The 19,788-nt window shown below is 47.9% G+C and overlaps 1 protein-coding gene and 3 non-coding genes across 4 annotated transcripts; 2 read left to right on the top strand and 2 right to left on the bottom strand.

Annotated features, from left to right (window-relative positions):
* Window positions 1-2,116: 2,116 nt before the first annotated feature.
* Trnay-gua lies at window positions 2,117-2,205 on the bottom strand. Its single transcript is given in 2 exon segments — window positions 2,117-2,152; window positions 2,169-2,205. It is a non-coding gene; the product is annotated as a tRNA-Tyr (tRNA).
* A 1,235-nt stretch (window positions 2,206-3,440) lies between these two features.
* Window positions 3,441-11,143, top strand: Btn1a1 (butyrophilin subfamily 1 member A1). The gene is made up of 8 exons (XM_008831905.3): window positions 3,441-3,538; window positions 3,932-4,062; window positions 4,428-4,775; window positions 7,780-8,061; window positions 8,856-9,005; window positions 9,456-9,476; window positions 9,559-9,585; window positions 9,956-11,143. Exons 2-8 carry the CDS (start codon window positions 3,984-3,986, stop codon window positions 10,627-10,629), a joined length of 1,581 nt encoding a protein of 526 aa, XP_008830127.1. The 5' UTR covers window positions 3,441-3,538; window positions 3,932-3,983; the 3' UTR covers window positions 10,630-11,143.
* On the bottom strand, window positions 5,914-5,985 carry Trnae-uuc. Its single transcript has one exon. It is a non-coding gene; the product is annotated as a tRNA-Glu (tRNA).
* Window positions 11,144-16,026: 4,883 nt separating the features above from the next.
* On the top strand, window positions 16,027-16,109 carry Trnal-cag. Its single transcript has one exon. It is a non-coding gene; the product is annotated as a tRNA-Leu (tRNA).
* The last annotated feature ends 3,679 nt before the right edge of the window (window positions 16,110-19,788 follow it).

The following is a 19,788-nucleotide window of genomic DNA, read 5'->3' as shown; positions in this document are numbered from 1 at the left end:
TGCGTGCTTTTGGAAGAAGTTGCGAAAGTCACAGCCCTCAGGAAGGTTTTGAGGGAGGAGCAGACATTGGTAGTGCAGACAAGAGAGGGGTGGAATATTCTGGAAGAGGGAGGATAACTACTAACTGTCGGTCCTGTTAGAATAGGCAGATGGGGGGCAGAAGGAAGAGTTTATTGACACTGCGGTATCCCTGTCATCTGCCAAGTACATGCTGGAGAAGAAGAGTCCCACACAAAAATCTCATAATGTTAATCAGTTTACCATCTGGTGTTGGGTCCCGTCCACAGTTCTCTGGGGTACGTGTGCCTATATGCAGCTGTGGCCACAGCTTGGGCATGCCTGTGCCTGCTACAGCATTTTCCCCCTCCCTCCCTCCCTCCCTCCCTCTTACTATGTAGCCCCTGGCTGACCTAGTTATATAGACCAGGCTGGTCTTGAGCTTACAAAAATCTGCCTGCCTCTGCCTCCCAATTAAAGATGTGTACCACCACCACAAGGCCAGCAAGCGTAACAATTTCAGCTTCAGCATGGTTCTAAGGCCCAATAAATGAAAAAACACAGGCAAAATGCCTTCCTGATGACTTGGCAACTGATCTCATTTTTACCCTTTAATCCCATAAACCAGGACGGAATATTTAAATTTATCGTACAAAATGTTTTAAAACACACATTACCCACAGTGATGAGGCATGAATTCAGAACTGAAGACCCCGATCTCTTGATGTGTGCATTTCCTCTGACCCTGAACAAGAAGAATATGACATTTTGACCAACATTCAGACTTGTAGGGATTCTTAAGCAAAAAATACTATGATCAGATTCAATCCATTCTCCAGTAATCTAGTGGGCCAATTGGGGTGATTATCCTTGGTTTTAATCATAATCTACTTAAAAGGAAATAAAATGGGAAGGACTTGTGTCATAAGCACATGTTATTATCTCTAATTTCTAAAAAGTCCACACAGATTGTAATAAGCATCAGAGAGACAGCCTTGAAAACATGGGCAACTGTCCAATGACCGTTGTCTACACTACAGTAAGTGGTCAATCAATATGTGAAAACGACCAGCCTCAATACCAGACAAAGGCTTTGTAATAATAATTTAGCAAATTTTACCAGTTTCCATAGTAAGTATGTAAGATAATAGCTTTTTTTTTTTTAACTAGCCTGGTCTGCATAGCAAGTTACAGGACAGTTACATGGGGAGACCCTGTCTATAAATAATCTACACTACAGTAAGTGGTCAATCAATATGTGAAAACGACCAGCCTCAATACCAGACAAAGGCTTTGTAATAATAATTTAGCAAATTTTACCAGTTTCCATAGTAAGTATGTAAGATAATAGCTTTTTTTTTTTTAACTAGCCTGGTCTGCATAGCAAGTTACAGGACAGTTACATGGGGAGACCCTGTCTATAAATAAATAAAATAAATAAATAAATAAATAAATAAATAAATAAATGTTCCCTTTCTGGCAGGGACACTCAAGGATGCCTTGAATGGGTGCCACATTCCATTCAACATTGCAGATAACATGCTCATGTCCTTTGACCCAATGGCTCTATTTCTAGAAATGGGATCAGACAGTTTATCAAGAAGTCATACAGGCCTGGCATGGTGGTGCATGCCTTTAATCCCAGCATTTGGGAGGCAGAGGCAGGTAGATCTTTGTGAGTTCGAGGCCAGCCTGGTCTACATAGTGAGTCCCAAGCCAGCTGGGGCTACAAGGAGACACTGTCTCAAAAAGAAAAGAAAAAAAGAAGTCATCCAAGTTGTGAACAAAAAACTATGCATAAAGTACTTTTTAAAAATCATTTTAATACAGAGCCTCACTATTTAATAGCCCTGGCTAGCCTGGAACTGGTCATGGACACCAGAGTAGCCTCAGACTCCCAGCAGAGATCCACCTGCCTCTACCTCACCCCACCAAAAAAGGGCATTTAAAAAAAATGTATTACACTTTTTTACTTTAGGAAATGAGTGGGCCACCTCTTGTGGGCTTCAGATCAATTTTCTCCTTCCACCAGGTATGTCCGGGGGATTTTTGTCATCTCACAGTCACATATGGATCCTTGCACTAGACACGAAGTCTGCACATGTCAACAAAACAGGCCTCCTTCGAGCCGGATTCGAACCAGCGACCTAAGGATACCTGAAGTGATTCTCCTACAGTCCTCCGCTCTACCAACTGAGCTATCGAAGGGCACTGTAGAACTTTTGCAACAAAGTCTCAAGTAGCTCAGGCTGGCCTCAAACTGATTCTATAGCTGAGAATGACTTTAAGTTTGTTCCAGCTGATATCATAGGTGTGTGCGTCTACCCGGGAGTACAGGTGTGTGCCACCGTGCCTGATTTCAGGCAGTGCTGGGGATCAAACTCGGAGCTTCCTGCATGCTAAGCTGGCACGATGCCAACTGAGCTACAACATCAAGTGCATCATTTACAGTAGAAAATAAAAGAACAAAACATCCCACAATCTTGGCAATTGTACAGTTAGCAGATAAGCTCTGAATTACACTGTTTCAGGGATGTGCAAAGTATAAAATAAATTCCGGGAGGGAGTATACCAATGAACACGAGGGATACCGACCTATCATTAATCCACGGCGATCTACACGCTATATAATTATTTTTCTGTAATCTTCCACTTTTTTCTGTAAGAAATAGAGATTTAATATCAAATAAGGAATTTATGGCCTCATGAGTGACCCTAGCATAGGGTGGCTCCGGGTTCTGTAAGTGGCCACAGCTGCTGCGGTTGCTCAAGGTGGGCAACAGGTGAAATCATGTCACCTGCGCATAGCAGCCCCTCCGCCCCCCCCCCCCCCCCCCCCCGAGAAGGGGCTGCGGGGCGGTGAGCTGCTGTCTCCCGCCTCCGGCTCTGCCCTTTCGTTTTCTCATACGTGGTGACAGAATAAGTTACCTCTGGGCTCCTGCTGGTTAAATTCACTTCACCTTCCCCACGTGGTTCTCCTCAGCATAATTCAAACATTACTTTTCCTTTTTTCAGTGCCGGAGACTGAGCGGGGGAGGGGTAGGCTCACAATTACATTTAAATTTTCTGTTGTTTCATTTTGTTTTGTTGAGTCAGGTTCTCCGTATGTAGTCCTGACCAGCCTGAACCTTGCTATGTAGCCCAGGCTGGACTTGAATTGTGGTTCTGCCCCTGCCTCTGACATTACAAGGATGAACCATTACACTGGGCTTCCTTTTGTTTTCAGAGACCAAAGACTGAAGTTTAGGGAGGTGGATTAAGTGGCTGACAGCCTCACACAGCGTTTAGTTACTCAGACCTTTTCTCTTCATTCTGGTTTATTTAGTCCTGTCCCTTAATGCATATCCTGATCTCTAAACTGAAGATCAAGAATCTAGACCACGAATCCATCGTTCACCAGGCTACCTGGGGGCAGGCTTTCTGGACAGTACTTCCCCTTCCGCCTCCCACTGGCTTTTAACTTTGCCCTGGGCCACCCACCCGCAGCTTTCTCTCTTGGTAGCCGTGGCTCCTTCCTGGCTTTCTCTCCAAGACCATTGAGGTCGTGGGTGTTTTATTTCTGGGCAAGAGTCTTCCATCTCCTTCCCTGTGCTAGGCCATCTGTTCTTCCTCTCTCTCTCTCTCTCTCTCTCTCTCTCTCTCCCACCTTCCATCTTTCCTCTTCATTTCTTGTTATCCATATCCATCCACCTCCACGGCTCTAATTTTATTGTCGTTTTTAAACTCAAAGAACACATTTTTCTCTTAAAGAAGACTATTTTAAATGTGGAGATCCCAAGATTTCCTCATTTATCTATTGGACTTAGGGAAGGGTGTGGGTGGTGCTATTGGACTGAAAATTCCCTGGAGAGGTGGCACAGAGCAGAAGGAAGGGGCTGTGGACAGCAGGGGTTCCGCAGAGCCCACAGTCACCCCCTGACCATTTGCCTTCCAGGCCGAAGCTCCTGCGAACTCCATCAGCAGCCTGCTGCCCAGTAAGGTCAGAGATGGCAGTGTCCCCCAACTCCCACCTCTTGGTTGGTCTGCTCAGCCTCATGGTCCTGCAGCTGCCCAGGCTGGACTCCGGTAGGTCTCTCTTCTTATCCCCCTACAGTGTTGGAAGGTCCTAATAAGTGCCAGTAACCCAGTTTAGTTCTGGCTGGACACCTACATCAGAGTCCAGTGGACTCAAAGGAAACAAGCCAGGTCAGTGGAGCATACCTGTAATCCCAGCACTCGGGAGCTGAGGCAGGAGCATTGCCTCTGGTTCAAAGCTGCGCGATCTAGCAAAGTCCGGTCTCAACAAAACAAAAGAAAGGAAGGGCGTGGTGCACACCCCAATCCCAGTACAAGGGAGGGGCAGCAGACGGTGTGAGGGGCTCTCCTCCGGCAGGAGCCTGGCGGTGGCCCTCCGTTCCATCCCATGGCCTCTGACCTTGCCATTCCCACAGCTCGGTTTGATGTGGTCGCACCCCAGGAGTCAGTGCTGGCCCTGGTGGGCGGGGACGCCGAGCTGCCCTGTCGCCTCTCTCCGAACGTGAGCGCAGAGCACCTGGAGCTGTGGTGGTTCCGACAGACGGCGAGGCCCATGGTGCTCCTGCACCGGTCCGAGCAGGGCCAGGAGGCTGAGCCGGTGGCCGAGTACCGCGGGAGGACGGCGCTGCTGACCGCGGGGCTCCGGGAGGGCCGCGCTGCTCTGCACATCCGAGACGTCAGGGCCTCGGACGACGGGGCGTACCTGTGCCTCTGCAGAGACAACGCCAGCTCCGCCCAGGCCACCGTGCATCTCAAAGTAGCAGGTGGGTATTGAGCATCACACCTCCCACAGACGCTCACCTAGGGAGCCACCCGACTTCTTTTCCAAATCTCTTTGGCGTCCAAGAGCGGTGGCTGGTTCAGAGTGGGGGAATCGGTGGGAGGGGGCTCAGCCGGTGGGGTGTGCAGAAAGAAATATCTTTCCTGCAGGACAAATATCCCCCCAAGAAAATTAAGAAAATGTAGGATGTAAATGAGTAGCGTTCTTTTTATTATTTTTATTTTACTCTGTGGCCCTGAACTCATGGTGATCCTCCTGCCTCTACCTTCAGTGCTGGGATCACAGGTGTACATCACCACAGCCAGTTGTTACACTGCTTCGTAAAGCACACCGAGCTTTACTGGACCAGTTCCCAGAACTGGAGGTTTAAGTTGTGTCTGTTTCACCGTTTATGTAAGGCTGTGGTGAGAAGAGTATATTCAGAGGGGCTTCAGGTGAGTTAGTGTTTAAGGGCTGACATCCTAACAGGTAGAGTGTGGCCAGAGCTAACACTGATGCACCCAGAAAAGGTTTTGTGCTCTCTCTCTCCCTCCCTCTCTTCCTCCCTCTCTCCCTTTCTCCTTCCCTCCCTCCCTCCCCCGACCTGTCGTTCCATACACACACACACACACACACACACACACACACACACACACACACACACACACCTGCCCAAATTCAGGAATCAGGAAATGTAACCATTCCTTAGAATCTTAGAAAAGAATGCACCAAGCAAACTTCTCACTTACTAGTGATCGGCATCAAGTAAACCTGCTGTTTCCTACTGTAAAACTGGGGAAGATATATCCAGCAAGAGTTTGCAAAAAGGAAATAAAGTTAGATGATAAAGAAACAAAGTTTACCAATGCTAAAAGCGTTATGTACTTTTAAAGGTCTTCTTGCCTCTTAAGCTAATATATGTAATACACAAATATATTGCCTTTCTTTTTTTCAATTTTTAATTATTGTTTACTTGCTTATTTTTTGAGTCTCATAGACCCCAGCCTCAATCTTGCTCTGCAGCTGAGGATGGCCTTAAACTCATGACCCTCCCGTCTGTACCTCCTAAGTGCTAGAGTCATTAAGTGCTAGGGTCACAGGAATGAATCACCTCGCTCAATTTAAAAGAAAAAACTTGACTGTTCCCACACCGGGAGTCGAACCCGGGCCGCCTGGGTGAAAACCAGGAATCCTAACCGCTAGACCATGTGGGAGATGCTGCAGCTTCTGCCCTCCTATCTCCACCTCCCAAGTACTGAGATTACAGGCACATCCTTATGTCCTGTTTAGGTGGTGCCGTGGGATTGAAAGAACTCAGGGCTTTCCTCATACTAAGCGAGATTCTACGAACAGAACTACACCTCCCCAGCCCACAAATATATCGCCAAACGTAATGATTCTCATTTCATTTTTAGGGAAGGGTCTCTCAAAGACTGATTATATACATTAAAAAAAAAAAAAAACGAGATATTTAAACTGGATGAAGAGATATAGCCTGTAATCTCAGCAGCAGATGAGGAATAGGAGTTCAACAGCAACCTGGGCTACCTAGCAAGTTCCAGGCCAGCTTGGGTTACAGGAAACCTTGCCGCAAACAACAGTAATAAACATTATGGGGAAAAGAAAAGACAAGCTGCCCAGATGTTTGCTGACATAAAACTTCTTATTTTTTAAGAGTGAAAGACATCTTTGAGTGTTTGATGAAAGTGGTGGCCACTTTCAAGAAAAGAATCTGCATTCTTATACACACCAATTTGGAATATGGGAAATTGGGAGTGTGTGTTTGAGGAAGCTTCTCTGCAACTCAGTATTTTTCTGTACCCCGTAGCACTGGGGGCTGGCATGGGGGAGAAGGGAAGGAAGGAAAGAATTAGGCTAAACAGACGGGGAAAGCAATTTTATTGATTTTGTTATTGCTGTTTTTGATGTAGAGTTTCATACCAAGCTGACCTCAAATTCAGTATTTAACTGAGGCAGGCCTTGAAATTCTCTGGCCTCACACTTCCTGAGTGCTAGGATTACAGTGGTACATCCCCACATCCCTGGGTCTATGTTGATTTTTTTTGTTAGAGCATCATTGTGTGAGGAAAGATGAGGCAGAAGCCATTTAAGAAAATTCCTGAGTCAGCGTGCCAGATAAAGGAAATTTAAATTATCAACTGAAACACCAGGAAAAAAAAGATAGCCTCCAAACCGTGTTCTCAAGGCTTTTGGAGAGTGGGGATTTGGCTTCGTTGGTAGAGTGCTTGCCTAACATGCATGAAGCCCTGGGGTTGCCATCCTGGCACTGCAGAAAACGGCTTGTGGTGGCACAAGCCTATAATCCCAGCATGTGGGAGGTGAGGCAAGGGTCTCACAAGGAGGAGAAGACTTTTTTATACATCCTAAAATACCCCAATCTTAGTCACCTCTTTCCCAAATCCGTGTTACGTGCTTACAAACACAGAGCTCTGTGTCAGTTCTGGAGCTTCTAACCACTTCTTGGCCATTGTCCTTGCTGTTCCTGCCGGCTGGACAAGCACCTCATGTTTGCCCATCAAACCCCTGCTTGTGTTTGAAAAGCTTGATCTCAATAGGGCATCCCTTTCTGATAAGGCATAAGGCTTTAAAAATGTCTGATGTGTATGTGTGTTTTGCCTTTATTCAAGGCAGTGCATCACATGCATGCAGTGCCCACAGAGGCCAGAAGAGGGCATTGGATCCCCTGGAACTGGAGTTACTGATAATTTTTAACCATCATCTGGATGCTGGGAATGGACTCCTGGTCTTCTGAAAGAACGGCAAGGGTTCTTAACTTCTGAGCCATCTCTCCAGACCCTGACATTTTTTTTTATTGATACTTCAGTCTTCTGTCACACAGGAAGGCTACAGGAATCTCTCCCATTCCAATCCACTTTCCACTTTTCTCTCTCTCTCTCTCTCTCTCTCTCTCTCTCTCTCTCTCTCTCTGATTATCAGGCTCTCAGAGGGTTCCACCGAAAGGCTGAGGCCAGCTTCTCTCTCCACAGCTCTGGGATCCGATCCTCACATCAGGATGGAAGTTCAAGAGGACAAAGGGATCCGGCTGGAGTGCACCTCCTCAGGGTGGTACCCAGAGCCCCAGGTGGAGTGGAGAACTTCCTCAGGAGAGAGATTTCCATCCACATCAGAATCCAGGAATCCTGACGAGGAAGGCCTGTTCACGGTGGTGGCCTCAGTGACCATCAGAGACAGCTCTGTGGGGAATGTGTCCTGTGGCATCGAGAACGCCCTCCTCAGCCAGGAGAAGGAAGTGGGGATTTCCATACCAGGTCAGTGGAACCAGTGCTGGGTCTGTTTGTTGACAAAGACAGGGCCAGGTGACCTGCGCCACTGCTCAGAAGGGGCATCACGGCACAGCTGTCCATATTCTCCATACCCCTCTCCCTGCAGCTCTTGCCTGCTGATTTAAGGAAGCCCTACCAACTCACTAAAATAAAAAGACTGAGAGTTGGAGCTGAATCTCAGTGTCAGGGTACTTGTGTAATATGCATGAAGACCTTGATTCAATTCCCAGTCCTGCCTCCTCCACACCCACCTCCCATGTGAGACAGAGAAGTTCTGACCTCGGTCCTTCCCCTTGAGTAAGCAGGGAGACTTCATTTTCTGGTTTTCTGGGTCTACCCTCCTCTCCCTGCCTTATCCCACACCGGAGTCCAGGGTGTCAAGTAACTCCCGGAAGAGGATCCTCTCTGCCTAGTTAGAATCTCTGGTTCGGTCAGCAGGCCCCATTCTGTCCCTTGTAGAGGTGACTTTCCTCTTCCCCCCCAACCTCCTCGCCTCTTGGCTCCCATTCTGCTTCGACAGTTAACAAGGAATTTCGAGAACAGGAAGTGGCCCATTATTTCCTTGGTTTCAGGTGTTCTGTTCCCAAATGACTCTCCAGGGCTTTCCCTTGCCCAGGCTCAAATTTTTCTGAAGAGTTGGGAGTGGCTTTGGAGCCGCACTTTTGCTGTGAGGGATGGGAAGTGTCCTTGGAGTCCCCATTTCTTGCCTTTTTTCGTGCCAGCAGAGGCTGGAGTTGCTGAGTTTCTGAAGGCAGCTCCCCCTTTGGGTTCCCTTTCAGCTCCGTTCTTCTCAAAGCTGACTGTCTGGATGGTCGCAGTGCTCTTCCTCGCCGTAGCCCTGGGACTTCTCACCATCGGGTCCGTGCTTTTCACCTGGAGACTATACAAGGAGAGATCCAGACAGAGGGGGGCCGAATTTGGCTCTAAGGGTAAGTCACAGAGCCCGCAAAGGCTTCTTGTCAGAGTGCCCGGGGTAAAGTTGGACACACTGCTGGGGTGACTTCCAATAGGAAGATGCTGGATTCCAGAATTCTGAAGTTGGAAGGAATTACAGGCCTCCTAAAATCACAGGTGCCTATCATGAAGAAGATTGACTTGGGACATAGGCAGAGTGGAAACCAATACCAGTTGCCATTTTATACCTTATGTGTCCTCACAACTTCAGACCCTATGGCCAATTCTAACTCAGTTTCCCAGTAAAGATCTTACTGTTAAAGATCCGTACTGGCAGGAACTTCCAGATTATTTCTTAGAAAGTAAAACAAAATCCTGTTCCTGGTTCTTTGGTGGTTGTCCAGCCACAAAACAGTGCCTCTTTGTGTGTTTCCCTCCTTCCTGACCGTTAAAAACAACCTCTGAGATTTCTGTTTGTTTTCCAGAGAGGCTCCTGGAAGAACTCAGTAAGTTCTTTCTCCTTTTACACACAAGATTTTCTCCTCCTACTTTTTAACCCATTGCTGACAGCTGCTCTCTTCATTGCAGAAAACAGAAAAGCCGCATTGCACGAAGGTCAGTCAGTGTCCCAGGGTTTCTCAGAGCCTCTGACGTCTCCCAGGAAGTCCAAAACCTGTGAGACTTGAACACAAGAGCACCCTATGTTCTCTTTAGTGATGAGGCTAGAAAGGGGGGTGGGGACAAGGGGCCTCAGCACTTCCCTCAAGGGGCATCCAGGGGACTCAGAAGAGGGCCAGCAGAAAAATTCCTCTAACAATGTCAGCTCTTACATAATCCCAGCTGTCAAGGGAATGGTGACAGGAGAGGCCAGGCAGCTCCCCCATCACAGGGACTCTAGGGCTGTCCCAGCACTGCTCTAAGTCTCTGAAGACAGGCCAGGTCTTGCACTGTCCAGCACTCGCTCATGCACCCTCTCTGCTTCCAGTTGACGTGACTCTGGATGCAGACACAGCCCACCCCTACCTCTTTCTGTATGAGGATTCAAAGTCGGTTCGCCTAGAAGATTCACACCAGACACAGCCTGATAGACCAGAGAGATTCGACTCCTGGCCCTGTGTGTTAGGCCGGGAGACCTTCACTTCAGGGAGACATTACTGGGAGGTGGAGGTGGGAGATAGGACCGACTGGGCCCTCGGGGTGTGCAGGGAGAACGTGATGAAGAAAGGGTTTGACCCCATGACTCCTGAGAATGGGTTCTGGGCTGTGGAGCTGTATGGAAATGAGTATTGGGCTCTCACCCCCCTCCGGACCCCTCTCCCATTAGCAGGAGCCCCTCGGCGGGTTGGGATTTTCCTGGACTATGAATCAGGAGACATCTCCTTCTACAGTATGACCGATGGGTCTCTCATCTATGCTTTCCCCAGCATCTCTTTCTCAGGCCCTCTCCGGCCCTTCTTTTGCCTGTGGTCCTGTGGTAAAAAGCCCCTGACCATCTGCCCAGCAGCCTGTGGGCCTGAGCAGGTCACAGTCATTACTGATGCCCAGGACCTTTCTAAGAACATTCCATTGTCCCCTCTGGGGAAGGGCTTTACTGCCAGGGACACAGAAACTCTCCATTCCAAACTAATCCCTTCCCCAGCCAGCCAGGCAGTACCTTAAGGAACAGTCCAGCTCATTTCCCTTTCCTGACTCTTCGTGGCGCCTTGGTCTGCCTGTCCATTCCCTGCAGCCAGGGTTCTTCCTAGTGGATGGTGATTAAGTCATCTTGGGAAGGTGGAGGGAAAAGGGCTTCTCACGTGTTTCTATACCAATCTTGGGGGGATGGAGAGGTGATTCCTAAACTATTTCTAGTGTGCCCATATCCCTTCAGGCCAGAGCCTACAGGGAAGGCCTTGATACAACCTCCTAGGGACCAGAGGGAATTAGGTGGACATGGCATTGTGGCAGAAATATCCTGGTACCTGGAAGGTGTGTGTGGAGGAATGGGTTCTAGAAAGGAAAAAAAGGGTTCTGGGAAAGGAAGATCTTAAGCTAAAATCTCATAAAGCAATTTGGAGGAGACAAGACAAATGAGGTGAACTTGATCCAACCATGTACACTTGTCTGTCCCTAGGGTTTTTCAGGCCTATATCTCAAATATTTTTATTAATTAAATTGCTCTTTGACACCCTCATACATGTATATGCATCTGTGTATGCTCGCTCCTCCCCCTTCCTCATCTCCCTCCCTTCCCCTCTGTCAATGTCCTCTGCTCCCTACAAATCCCTTTCCCAAATTCAGATCTCTCTGCTTTGTTTTATGAATGACCCACTGCGTTTAACCAGGCCTGTCTGTGTGATCACAGCTTGGAACTATCCACTGGAGCCTGGTGGGCTCAGCAGCAGGTCTATACCTGAAGATTATACCTTTTCCTTTCCCTCAATCTGTCAGCAGCTGGTAGCCCAGCAGGGAGGGACAGGGCCCCTCCCACCTCCATGACTGACAGCTGACAGAGCCAATCTGGTACAGGCCCAGTGCAGGCAGTCACAGCTGCTATTGTCATGACCAGAAGATGGCATTTCGCGGCTCTTACTACCCCTATTATCCAGCTGTTACATTCTTTCCACCCCTCATCCACGTTCCTGAGCCTTAGGGAAATTCCCAAGTCAACCTCTATACTGGAGGAGACTGGCCCTGCTTCCCTGTGTGTGCTGAAGTTGTGGGCAGAGAGGAGCAGCTGAGACACTCAGCGCTGGAGGACCAGACAGGGCAATGACGGAGGAGGAAATCCCGGACCACGTCCACATGCACGTGTGTCCAGGCTTACACCTTCCACTTGCATTTCTCCAGCTTCCAGGATGGATGCTGTCTATGGACTTTACCTAATAAATAAGTCTGTCTGAATTTGCCTTTGTTTATCTCAACAGGAAGGACTGGGACAAAGCAAGACAAGAATAAAAACTGCCTGGGAATGGGCTGTCATTGCAGTGCGGTGTGGATGGTCCCAGGCCTAAGGGAGCCATCACCAGAACAGGCAGGGCTGGGGAACTGCAGCGGGTGGGGTAGATCCAACTACCCTCCAAAAGGCCTGTTCTAAGCCCTGTGTCGAGGCTGACTTCATTCCTGCTGCTATTAAGGTGACGTTGTTGGTGAGTGAGCTTCCTCCAGGTGACCAGGAGAGTGAAGCTCCGTGGTAAGGCTCCTGCCTACCGTGTACTAGGTCTTGGGTTCCACACCTAGCCCTGCCCCCTTGGGGCATTTACTGTCCCATGCCACATAACAGCTGGCTATGCCTTGTTGAAAAGCAGCCCAACTTTGCTATCCATTTTAAGACTAGCGGTGGACCCGAGCCGCTGAGCACCTGTTCCTTCAGATTTGTCTCAGAACTGTGCTCCTGAGCAAGGCCTTCACTTCTCTATTGGAACAGTACCTCCAGCATGAAATGAGAAAGTAAAAGTCAGACCCACTCTTATCAGAAAAGGATGTCCTTTGAGTGGCAGATCTAGACTACTGCACGCACAGCTACAAACAGATGGTTCTCAATTTCTCTCCTCATTTGCAATGAAAAAAGTGCCGTTTTCAGTGCTTTGATGCGTTGATATGTAAAACACACATACACACATTTATACACTGTCTTGGGTAGAGGGCTAGGAAGGGGCCTGAGGGATTAAGGTCAGATGTCCAGGTCACAAGAGGGGCACATGGTTCAGTGAACTTGTTTACATTATGTTTGAAGATTAGGCAAAAATTATTGGTTCAGAGTATGTCCATATTGTAAAAGTCATTACTATGCCCCCACCACACACATAATATATGACTCTGAGGATTAAGTCCCCAACATATGAAAACAGGGAGGGCACATTCAAACCACAGCAGGCTCCTTCCTCCACCTCACAGAAGCCCAGCACCCAGGGTGCCCCCTTTCTCAAACAATAGCTACCCCAAGCTGCTTGCTTACACTGAACTGGGAGGAGAGTATCACTTATCCCTGCTAAGCAGTCATTTAAGTCAAGCATGATGGTACATGCCTGAAATTCCAGCACTCAGAAGGGAGCCACTAGGTGTTTGAGGCCAGCCTGGACTACATAATGAGTTTAAGGTCAGCCCAGGCTATATAGCAACACCCTATCTCAATAAATAAATGAACATTCATTTGTGTTCAAATTGTATTTTTAGAAATTCATGGGAAACAGAGTACAAACATCTTTTTAAAAAAATTGTTTGGGGGGCTGGAGAGATGACCCGGCAGTTAAGAGCAGTGGCTGCTCTTACAGAGGACCTGGGCTCTGTTTCCAGCACCCACATGGCAGCTAACACCCATCTTTAACTCCAGTTCTGAGGGATTGGATGTCCTCTTCTGCCTTCCGTGGGCACCAGGCATGCACAAGGTGTACTCATACACGTCAGAGAAAACACTTCTACACATTAAAAAAGTGCTAAGGAGGGCTGGCAAGGTGGCTCAGACTGCTACGCCTGACACCCTGAGCTCAATCTCCCCAGGACTCACGTGGTGGAAGGAGAGGACCAGCTCCTTCAAGATGTCCTCTGACTTCCACACGTGTTATGGTACATGTACACCCATACATACATATGCAAGCACACATACACAGAGAAAATAGATTATTTTTAATGCTTGAGAAATGTAGGTGATTGCATAATGGGTATGTTAAAATGTATTAGAAAGAAAACTTATCTTAGAGCTGGGCATGGTGGGGCATATCTGTATTCCTGGCCCTCTGGAGGCCGAGATAGGAGGATCACAAGTTCAATGCGAAACTGGGCTACATATCGTATATTAAGGCTCCATCTCAAAAAAGCAAAGCCAGGTGTAGTGATACGCAGGAGGTAGAAGCAGGTGGAGTTCTGTGAGTTCGAGTCCAGCCTTGTATGCACGGAAAGTTCCAGGCCAGCCAGAGCTGTGTGGTGAGACCCTGTCTTGAAAAGACCAAGACAACAACAACAACAACTTAATGGTGTATGAGGTGCCGGGTGTGGAACCCAGGGCCCTGTGCACGCCAGGCAAGCACTCTACTGACTGAGCTACACCCTCAGCCTTTTTTCATTTTTTTTTTCTGATAAAATTTTAACACTGTTCCAAGAAAGGAGTCTTTTTCTGACCAGTTTGGAATAAATAAATTAATTAATTTCCTTTTACCAATTTCTGTTTCCTAATTTTTTGAGATACAAAGAGGCAGTGGTTTAGGAACCTAAGTGCCATAAATATACACATATAAATTTATGTATATACAATATAATTTTATAGGGGCTGGAGAGATAGCTCAGAGGTTAAGAGCACTCACTGACTGGGGGGGCGGGGTTGGATTTCCAGCACCCACATGGTGACTAAGAATCGTCCTTAACTCCAGTTCTAAGAGATCGACGCCCTCTTCTGACCTCTGTGGGCATTGCACAACACGGGCACACCTACCTACATGCAACCAATACACTCAAACAAAATAAATAAACAAATTAAATAAATAAGTAAATTTATAACTTTATACACACACATAAAGATCGGCCGGCTCTGCCTCAAGTGACTGAGATCTGCTTGGCAAGGCAACCACTGTCTTTTAGGGGACTCGGAAACACCACCACAGAGCTCCATCTCTGGGTACAGTCTGACAATGGGCACAGGCTGGACAGGGAGCCACTGGCAGGTTCAGAGCATCTTCAGATCAGTTTTCCTTAGGGTGAATCATACAGAGGTTAGCACTGGCACCAGGCAGTCAGCCATGGAGTTCTCTAGAGTCTGGGGCCAGCTCGGTGCACTGCCCAGGACTATTGTCTTGGAAGCTAATGAGGGAAAGGGAAGGAAAAAGACGAGTAACAGTTAATTAAATACTTTTTCGTGGTGAGAACCTCTCACATCTCTCAGCAATTTTCAAGTATATAATACATGTTATTAACCTTAATCACCGTGGGGTTTTGTTTTGTTTTTGGTCTTTTCAGACAGGGTCTCCCTGTAGCCCCAGCTGGCCTGGAACTCACTATGGAGACCAGGCTGGCCTTGAACTCACAGAGATCCGCCTGCCTCTGCCTCCCAAGAGCTGGGATTAAAGGCGTGCACCTCCATGCCCAGCCCCATTACTGCGTTTTTAAACAGCAAAACTTAATTTTCAGTAGGTCTGGGTGGGGCTGCATCTACTCAGTTATCTGGAGATGGACATTTGAGCTCAGTGCAAGGATTAACCAGTGGCTTTTATCAACTGAATGTACACTCTGGAAACTGTCCAAACCAACCAACCCCCCAACGAAACCAGTTTCTAGACGTGATCTCAGCACTCCGGAGGCTGAGGCAGGAGGATTGCTGCAAGTGTAAGGCCAGCCTGGGCTACACAGTGGGACTCTCTCAAAACACTGAACCCCAGGAGGTGGGGGTGGGAAGCAGGTCCCAAGGTCCTCAGAGCCAAAATGACTAGTTTGAGATCCTCCGGCTGGAAGCCGGGCTGTAGAGACACACCCCGGCTGCAGAGGCTGACGGTTCTGAAACTGTACGCCAGGGTCTACCCTGAGGACGTTTGCTGCTATCGGTGCCCTGCGGGTTCGAGGTACACAAATGACGGCTTTCTGTTTATTTCTGCCTTTCCGCGCCGCTGCAGTACTCAGACCCGCAGCAGACCGGGGCCCCCGAGGACCTCGAGGACGACACTCAGAGACACCCGAGGACCCCCGGGGACACTCGAGGACCCCGAAGACATCCGGCGACACCCAGGGACCCTGAGGACATCCAGGGAAACTCGAGGACACCCAGGGACACCCGAGGACCCTCGGAGATACCTGAGGACACCCGGGGACACCAGGGGACACTCGAGGACCCCCGGGACACCTGAGGATATCCGAAGACACCCGAGGGCCCGGGACACTCGAGAGAGGACGTGCAGCAGCCAGGCCCGGTAAGCGGAGTTCTGCAAGGCTCGGAGCCTGAGCTGCGCAGGGATCCGCTTTACTAGGACGAGGAGCGACATCCCCCTCCGGGCTCGAGTCTGCGGCTGAAAAATTCGCAAACCTGGAAAATAAGACAGCGAGTAGCGTTTAGGTTGGGGTAGAAAGGCAAGCTGAACAAGAATGAACTGCCGGGTCAGGATGGCCGAGCGGTCTAAGGCGCTGCGTTCAGGTCGCAGTCTCCCCTGGAGGCGTGGGTTCGAATCCCACTCCTGACAAGCTTGCTTTTTTTTTTTTTTTTTTTCTGCTCTCAGTGCTTTGAGGCTAAGTGTTAAATTCTATGTTTATTTTTCTTTATCGTTCGAGCTCTGGAGTGAAAGTACTGTGCACTTACAAGATAGTTTTAAACCTAGAGATTGTCATCTCTTCTTTGTCCCTGTCTGCCTGTCCACAGGCAGAGCTGAGATGGCAAACCCCGGGTTCTTCCTCTGATGTCTTAGGCACAGCCTCTTGGTTCTGTTTGATGAAGCAAAGTCTTGCTCCCCAGCTCACAGCAGAGCTCCTGCCTCAGCCTCCTCAACTAGGATTTACAGGTGTGACACACCTGCCCAGCTTGCACAATCCCTTTGGTTTTACATATTTACAAATCCCTAGTTAATTCTTGTTCCTCTGACTCATTCCTCCACCTTTCACACACACTACCCTCTTGCTATTGGATTTTATAAAGCATGTGTCATTGGCTTGGTGCCTAATTTTTCATTTGGACAGCTCACTCTGTCGTTGATCTTCTGTTCTTACGTTGGTCCCTGGGTTACTTTCCTATCACAGCGTAATGTGGAACCACAACTTCTATGCTACACGGAGGTCACTACACCACAGGACGGACTTCTGGCCTAGTCCAGCGCTTGTCCGCATCTAAGCTGTTTTGGCAGTGCACCATCCCTACATGTTCCATCCAGTTCTCTTAACATACAGCAGGAGCAAGTTGCAGGTCACTAGGCCCAGCAGTGTGTGCATTTTACATTTCAGAATGGGGTCCAGTGAGGGTGATTTGGGTATATGGGCTGCTCTCTATGAAGGAGTGATCCAGTCCCAATCCTCCAAACTGATAGCATCCTGATAGCATCTAACTACCTACAGGTAGCAAAGTGAATGACGTTGATCATCATCAAGATTAGAAAAGAATAAACAAACAGGGCTGTCCCTTATCACCCAAGTAGCCATAGTCACTCCATTTCTGCCCACCCAGACATTCTGATCAAACAAGATTTGAATCCCTGCAGGAGGAAGGAGAAAATAGAAAAGTCACAACCCTTAGGGTGAGTAAGAGGCACATAGAGGGCGGCAGGTTGGGCCTGTTCCCAGCCGAACTCACCTTGGACTCCGCACTAAGAGCCATCTGCCTTCCAAACAAGTGACTTCGCAGCCTTGTACCTAAGAGCCCTTGTCTTTAAAATGGAGGAAATAAGTGTATCTTACTGCAGACATTCGCTGGAGGCACTGCTCGACAGCACATGCAACATGCTTATTAGAGCCCAACAAATCATTAATGCCAGGTAAATGGGTCTTTTTTTATTACATTTTGTGTGTGTGTGTGTGTGTGTGTGTGTGTGTGTTGTGTTCAGAGGACAACTTGCAGGAGTCAATTCTCTTTCCAGCATGTGGGTCCCAAGGAACAAGCTCAAGTCCTCAAGCTTAGTGGTAGAAATCTTCACCCGCTGAGCCATTTCATTGGCTCAGATGGGGATTATTGTTGCTGTATGTGTTTGTTTGTCATAATCAAGTGCACATTTGTATTAGGATCTTCTAGAGATACAGAACCAATATGTATGTATGTATGTATGTATCTATCTATCTATCTATCTATCTATCATCTATCATCTATGTATCCATCCATCCATCCATCCATCCATCCATCCATCCATCCATCCATCTATCAAAGGGCAAAGAGAAACAAATCCACAGAGAGATTTATTATGAAGACTTGGCTCGCAGTTACTCAGGCTGAGAAATTCCATAACTTCTTGTCTATAAGCTGGAGTACAGAAAGGCGGGTGGTGTGGTTGAGTCTAGGCTCAGAGGTCTGAGAACCATTAGGGGATCATCTGCCAAAAGACCAGGAGAAGGTGGGGGGTGGGGGTGGAAAGGGCCCTGCTACTTCATCTTCAAGGCTTTGCTGCAGGAAGAAGCACCTCCACCCCTGCCCCATCAAGCCCAATCCCACTGGGGAGAGCAGTCTGCTGAGTTCCCTGATGTAAGTGCCAGAACTGTGAAGACCCCAAAGCCTCCCAGCGTGACTTAACTATCACACTGCTAACAGTGAGAATGATTGGGCTATCTTCAGTCCCACCTCTGTAGTGCCTATCAGGTGAATATGCTAATTCAGAAGATCATTAACTTTCACCAATCCAAAAGCTAAGAATATCATCAGATAACATTTGAAACAATGGCAGATATTTCCTCTGCTTTTCTGTAGCCTGGGTACCTGGTGTCCCCACCAAGGCATTTGGTAAGTACATTGATTTATGACTCTTTTGTTCTGTAACTATAAAAAGTTCACAAACCACTTTCATGGTGGAACACATATTTTGCTCAGAATAAACTCTTATTCCCTTTGAAACAAGAGCTGTGCTTTCTATCAGCAAACCTGAGGGAGCTTTGATGCCCTGATCAGCTCTGGCCTTCAGTTACTAGGTGAAGAAACCAGCTTTAAGGTCAGAGTTGACAGGCATGACAGTTGCTAAGAGCAAAACACCACCACTACTGCAGTCTTAGAGATAAAGCAGGCTGTTCAGACACACAGGCCTAGTGGGCAAACTTTTGTGACCCTAACACCCAGCTCCCCACACACCAGCCTTCTGAGCTTTGTTCAGTTGGGTAGTATGTTAATGCTATGTGTACTCAGTTTCCACACGTGAGATGGAGTGGATAAGGCAGGTTTAGAGAGGTCAAAGCGGTGGTCTGGTTCGAACATCCACCCCAGGTCCCCCACCTCCTGTTTGGAGGAGGCCTGTGTTCTGAGCATGAAGAAGTTCCCTGGGAGCTAGTCTGACTCCTCCCTCACATCACTGGTACTCACAACACAGAGTAATCCTGCTTCCTACGCTGTCCCTCAAAGCATCAGGACACTGTCTCCATGGGCAGGACAGATCATAGTCCAACACTTGGGAATCCATGGAAATAAGGTGTGAGGACTTTTCTGTGTCAGGTGTTGGGAGCTGGCTCTTGGAAATGCGTAGAGATTGGCAGCTGGGTGGGTGAGCTTGCTTCTGGCCTGGAGTTTCCTTGTGAGGACCTCATCTAAGAGGAAACTGACTTCTGTCCAGACTTTTCAGTCTCTCCCTACTGCAGAATTGGGAGAAGGCTCCTCAGCGCTTCTAGATCTTCTTCAGAACCCTGTGTCCCACAGCACCACCTGCTCTGGGATGGGTGACCTCTGGTTCTTCCGGACAGATTTTTCTTCGGTATTGGCAAGCATCTGCGGCCACTTTGATGTCTACTTGCTAAAAAGCTCTGACCTCTGAGCACAGACGTTTTTTTATTGCTCGCGGTTTATTTTACATGTTTCTCAGAGGAGCTGCCAGGCTGCCAACAACAGATTTAGAGATCATTTCAAACCTGGCCTTCTTTAAAAAATAAATTAAATCATTGCCTGCAGAGTGTGTGAGCACAACCATTTGAGAATCCCTCTGAAAAGAAAGCAATACCAGGCATCACGAAGTTCTTGCCTTTTTATTTTTTTTCAACCTTTCTTTCTGTTTACCCTGATTCTTTTTGTATTTGCTGAGGGGAAAAATGCGTGGAACAAAATGTAAGAACACTAGTAAATGCAGAAATTCGATACAGAAATTCGTTCTTAAAGCAGCGTTCTTAGCTTTTATCTATTTATTTATTTTGCTAAACCAGAGTCCACCCCCCAATCTGCATAAAACACAGGTAAAAGGGCGGCGCGGAAAG

The sequence above is a fragment of the Nannospalax galili genome, unplaced genomic scaffold (assembly GCF_000622305.1).
Source record: "Nannospalax galili isolate Female #2095 unplaced genomic scaffold, S.galili_v1.0 scaffold456, whole genome shotgun sequence".
Taxonomy (NCBI): Eukaryota; Metazoa; Chordata; class Mammalia; order Rodentia; family Spalacidae; genus Nannospalax; species Nannospalax galili.
The sequence above is the reverse complement of the archived record's forward strand: the minus strand, read 5'-3'. Positions and strand labels throughout refer to the sequence as shown.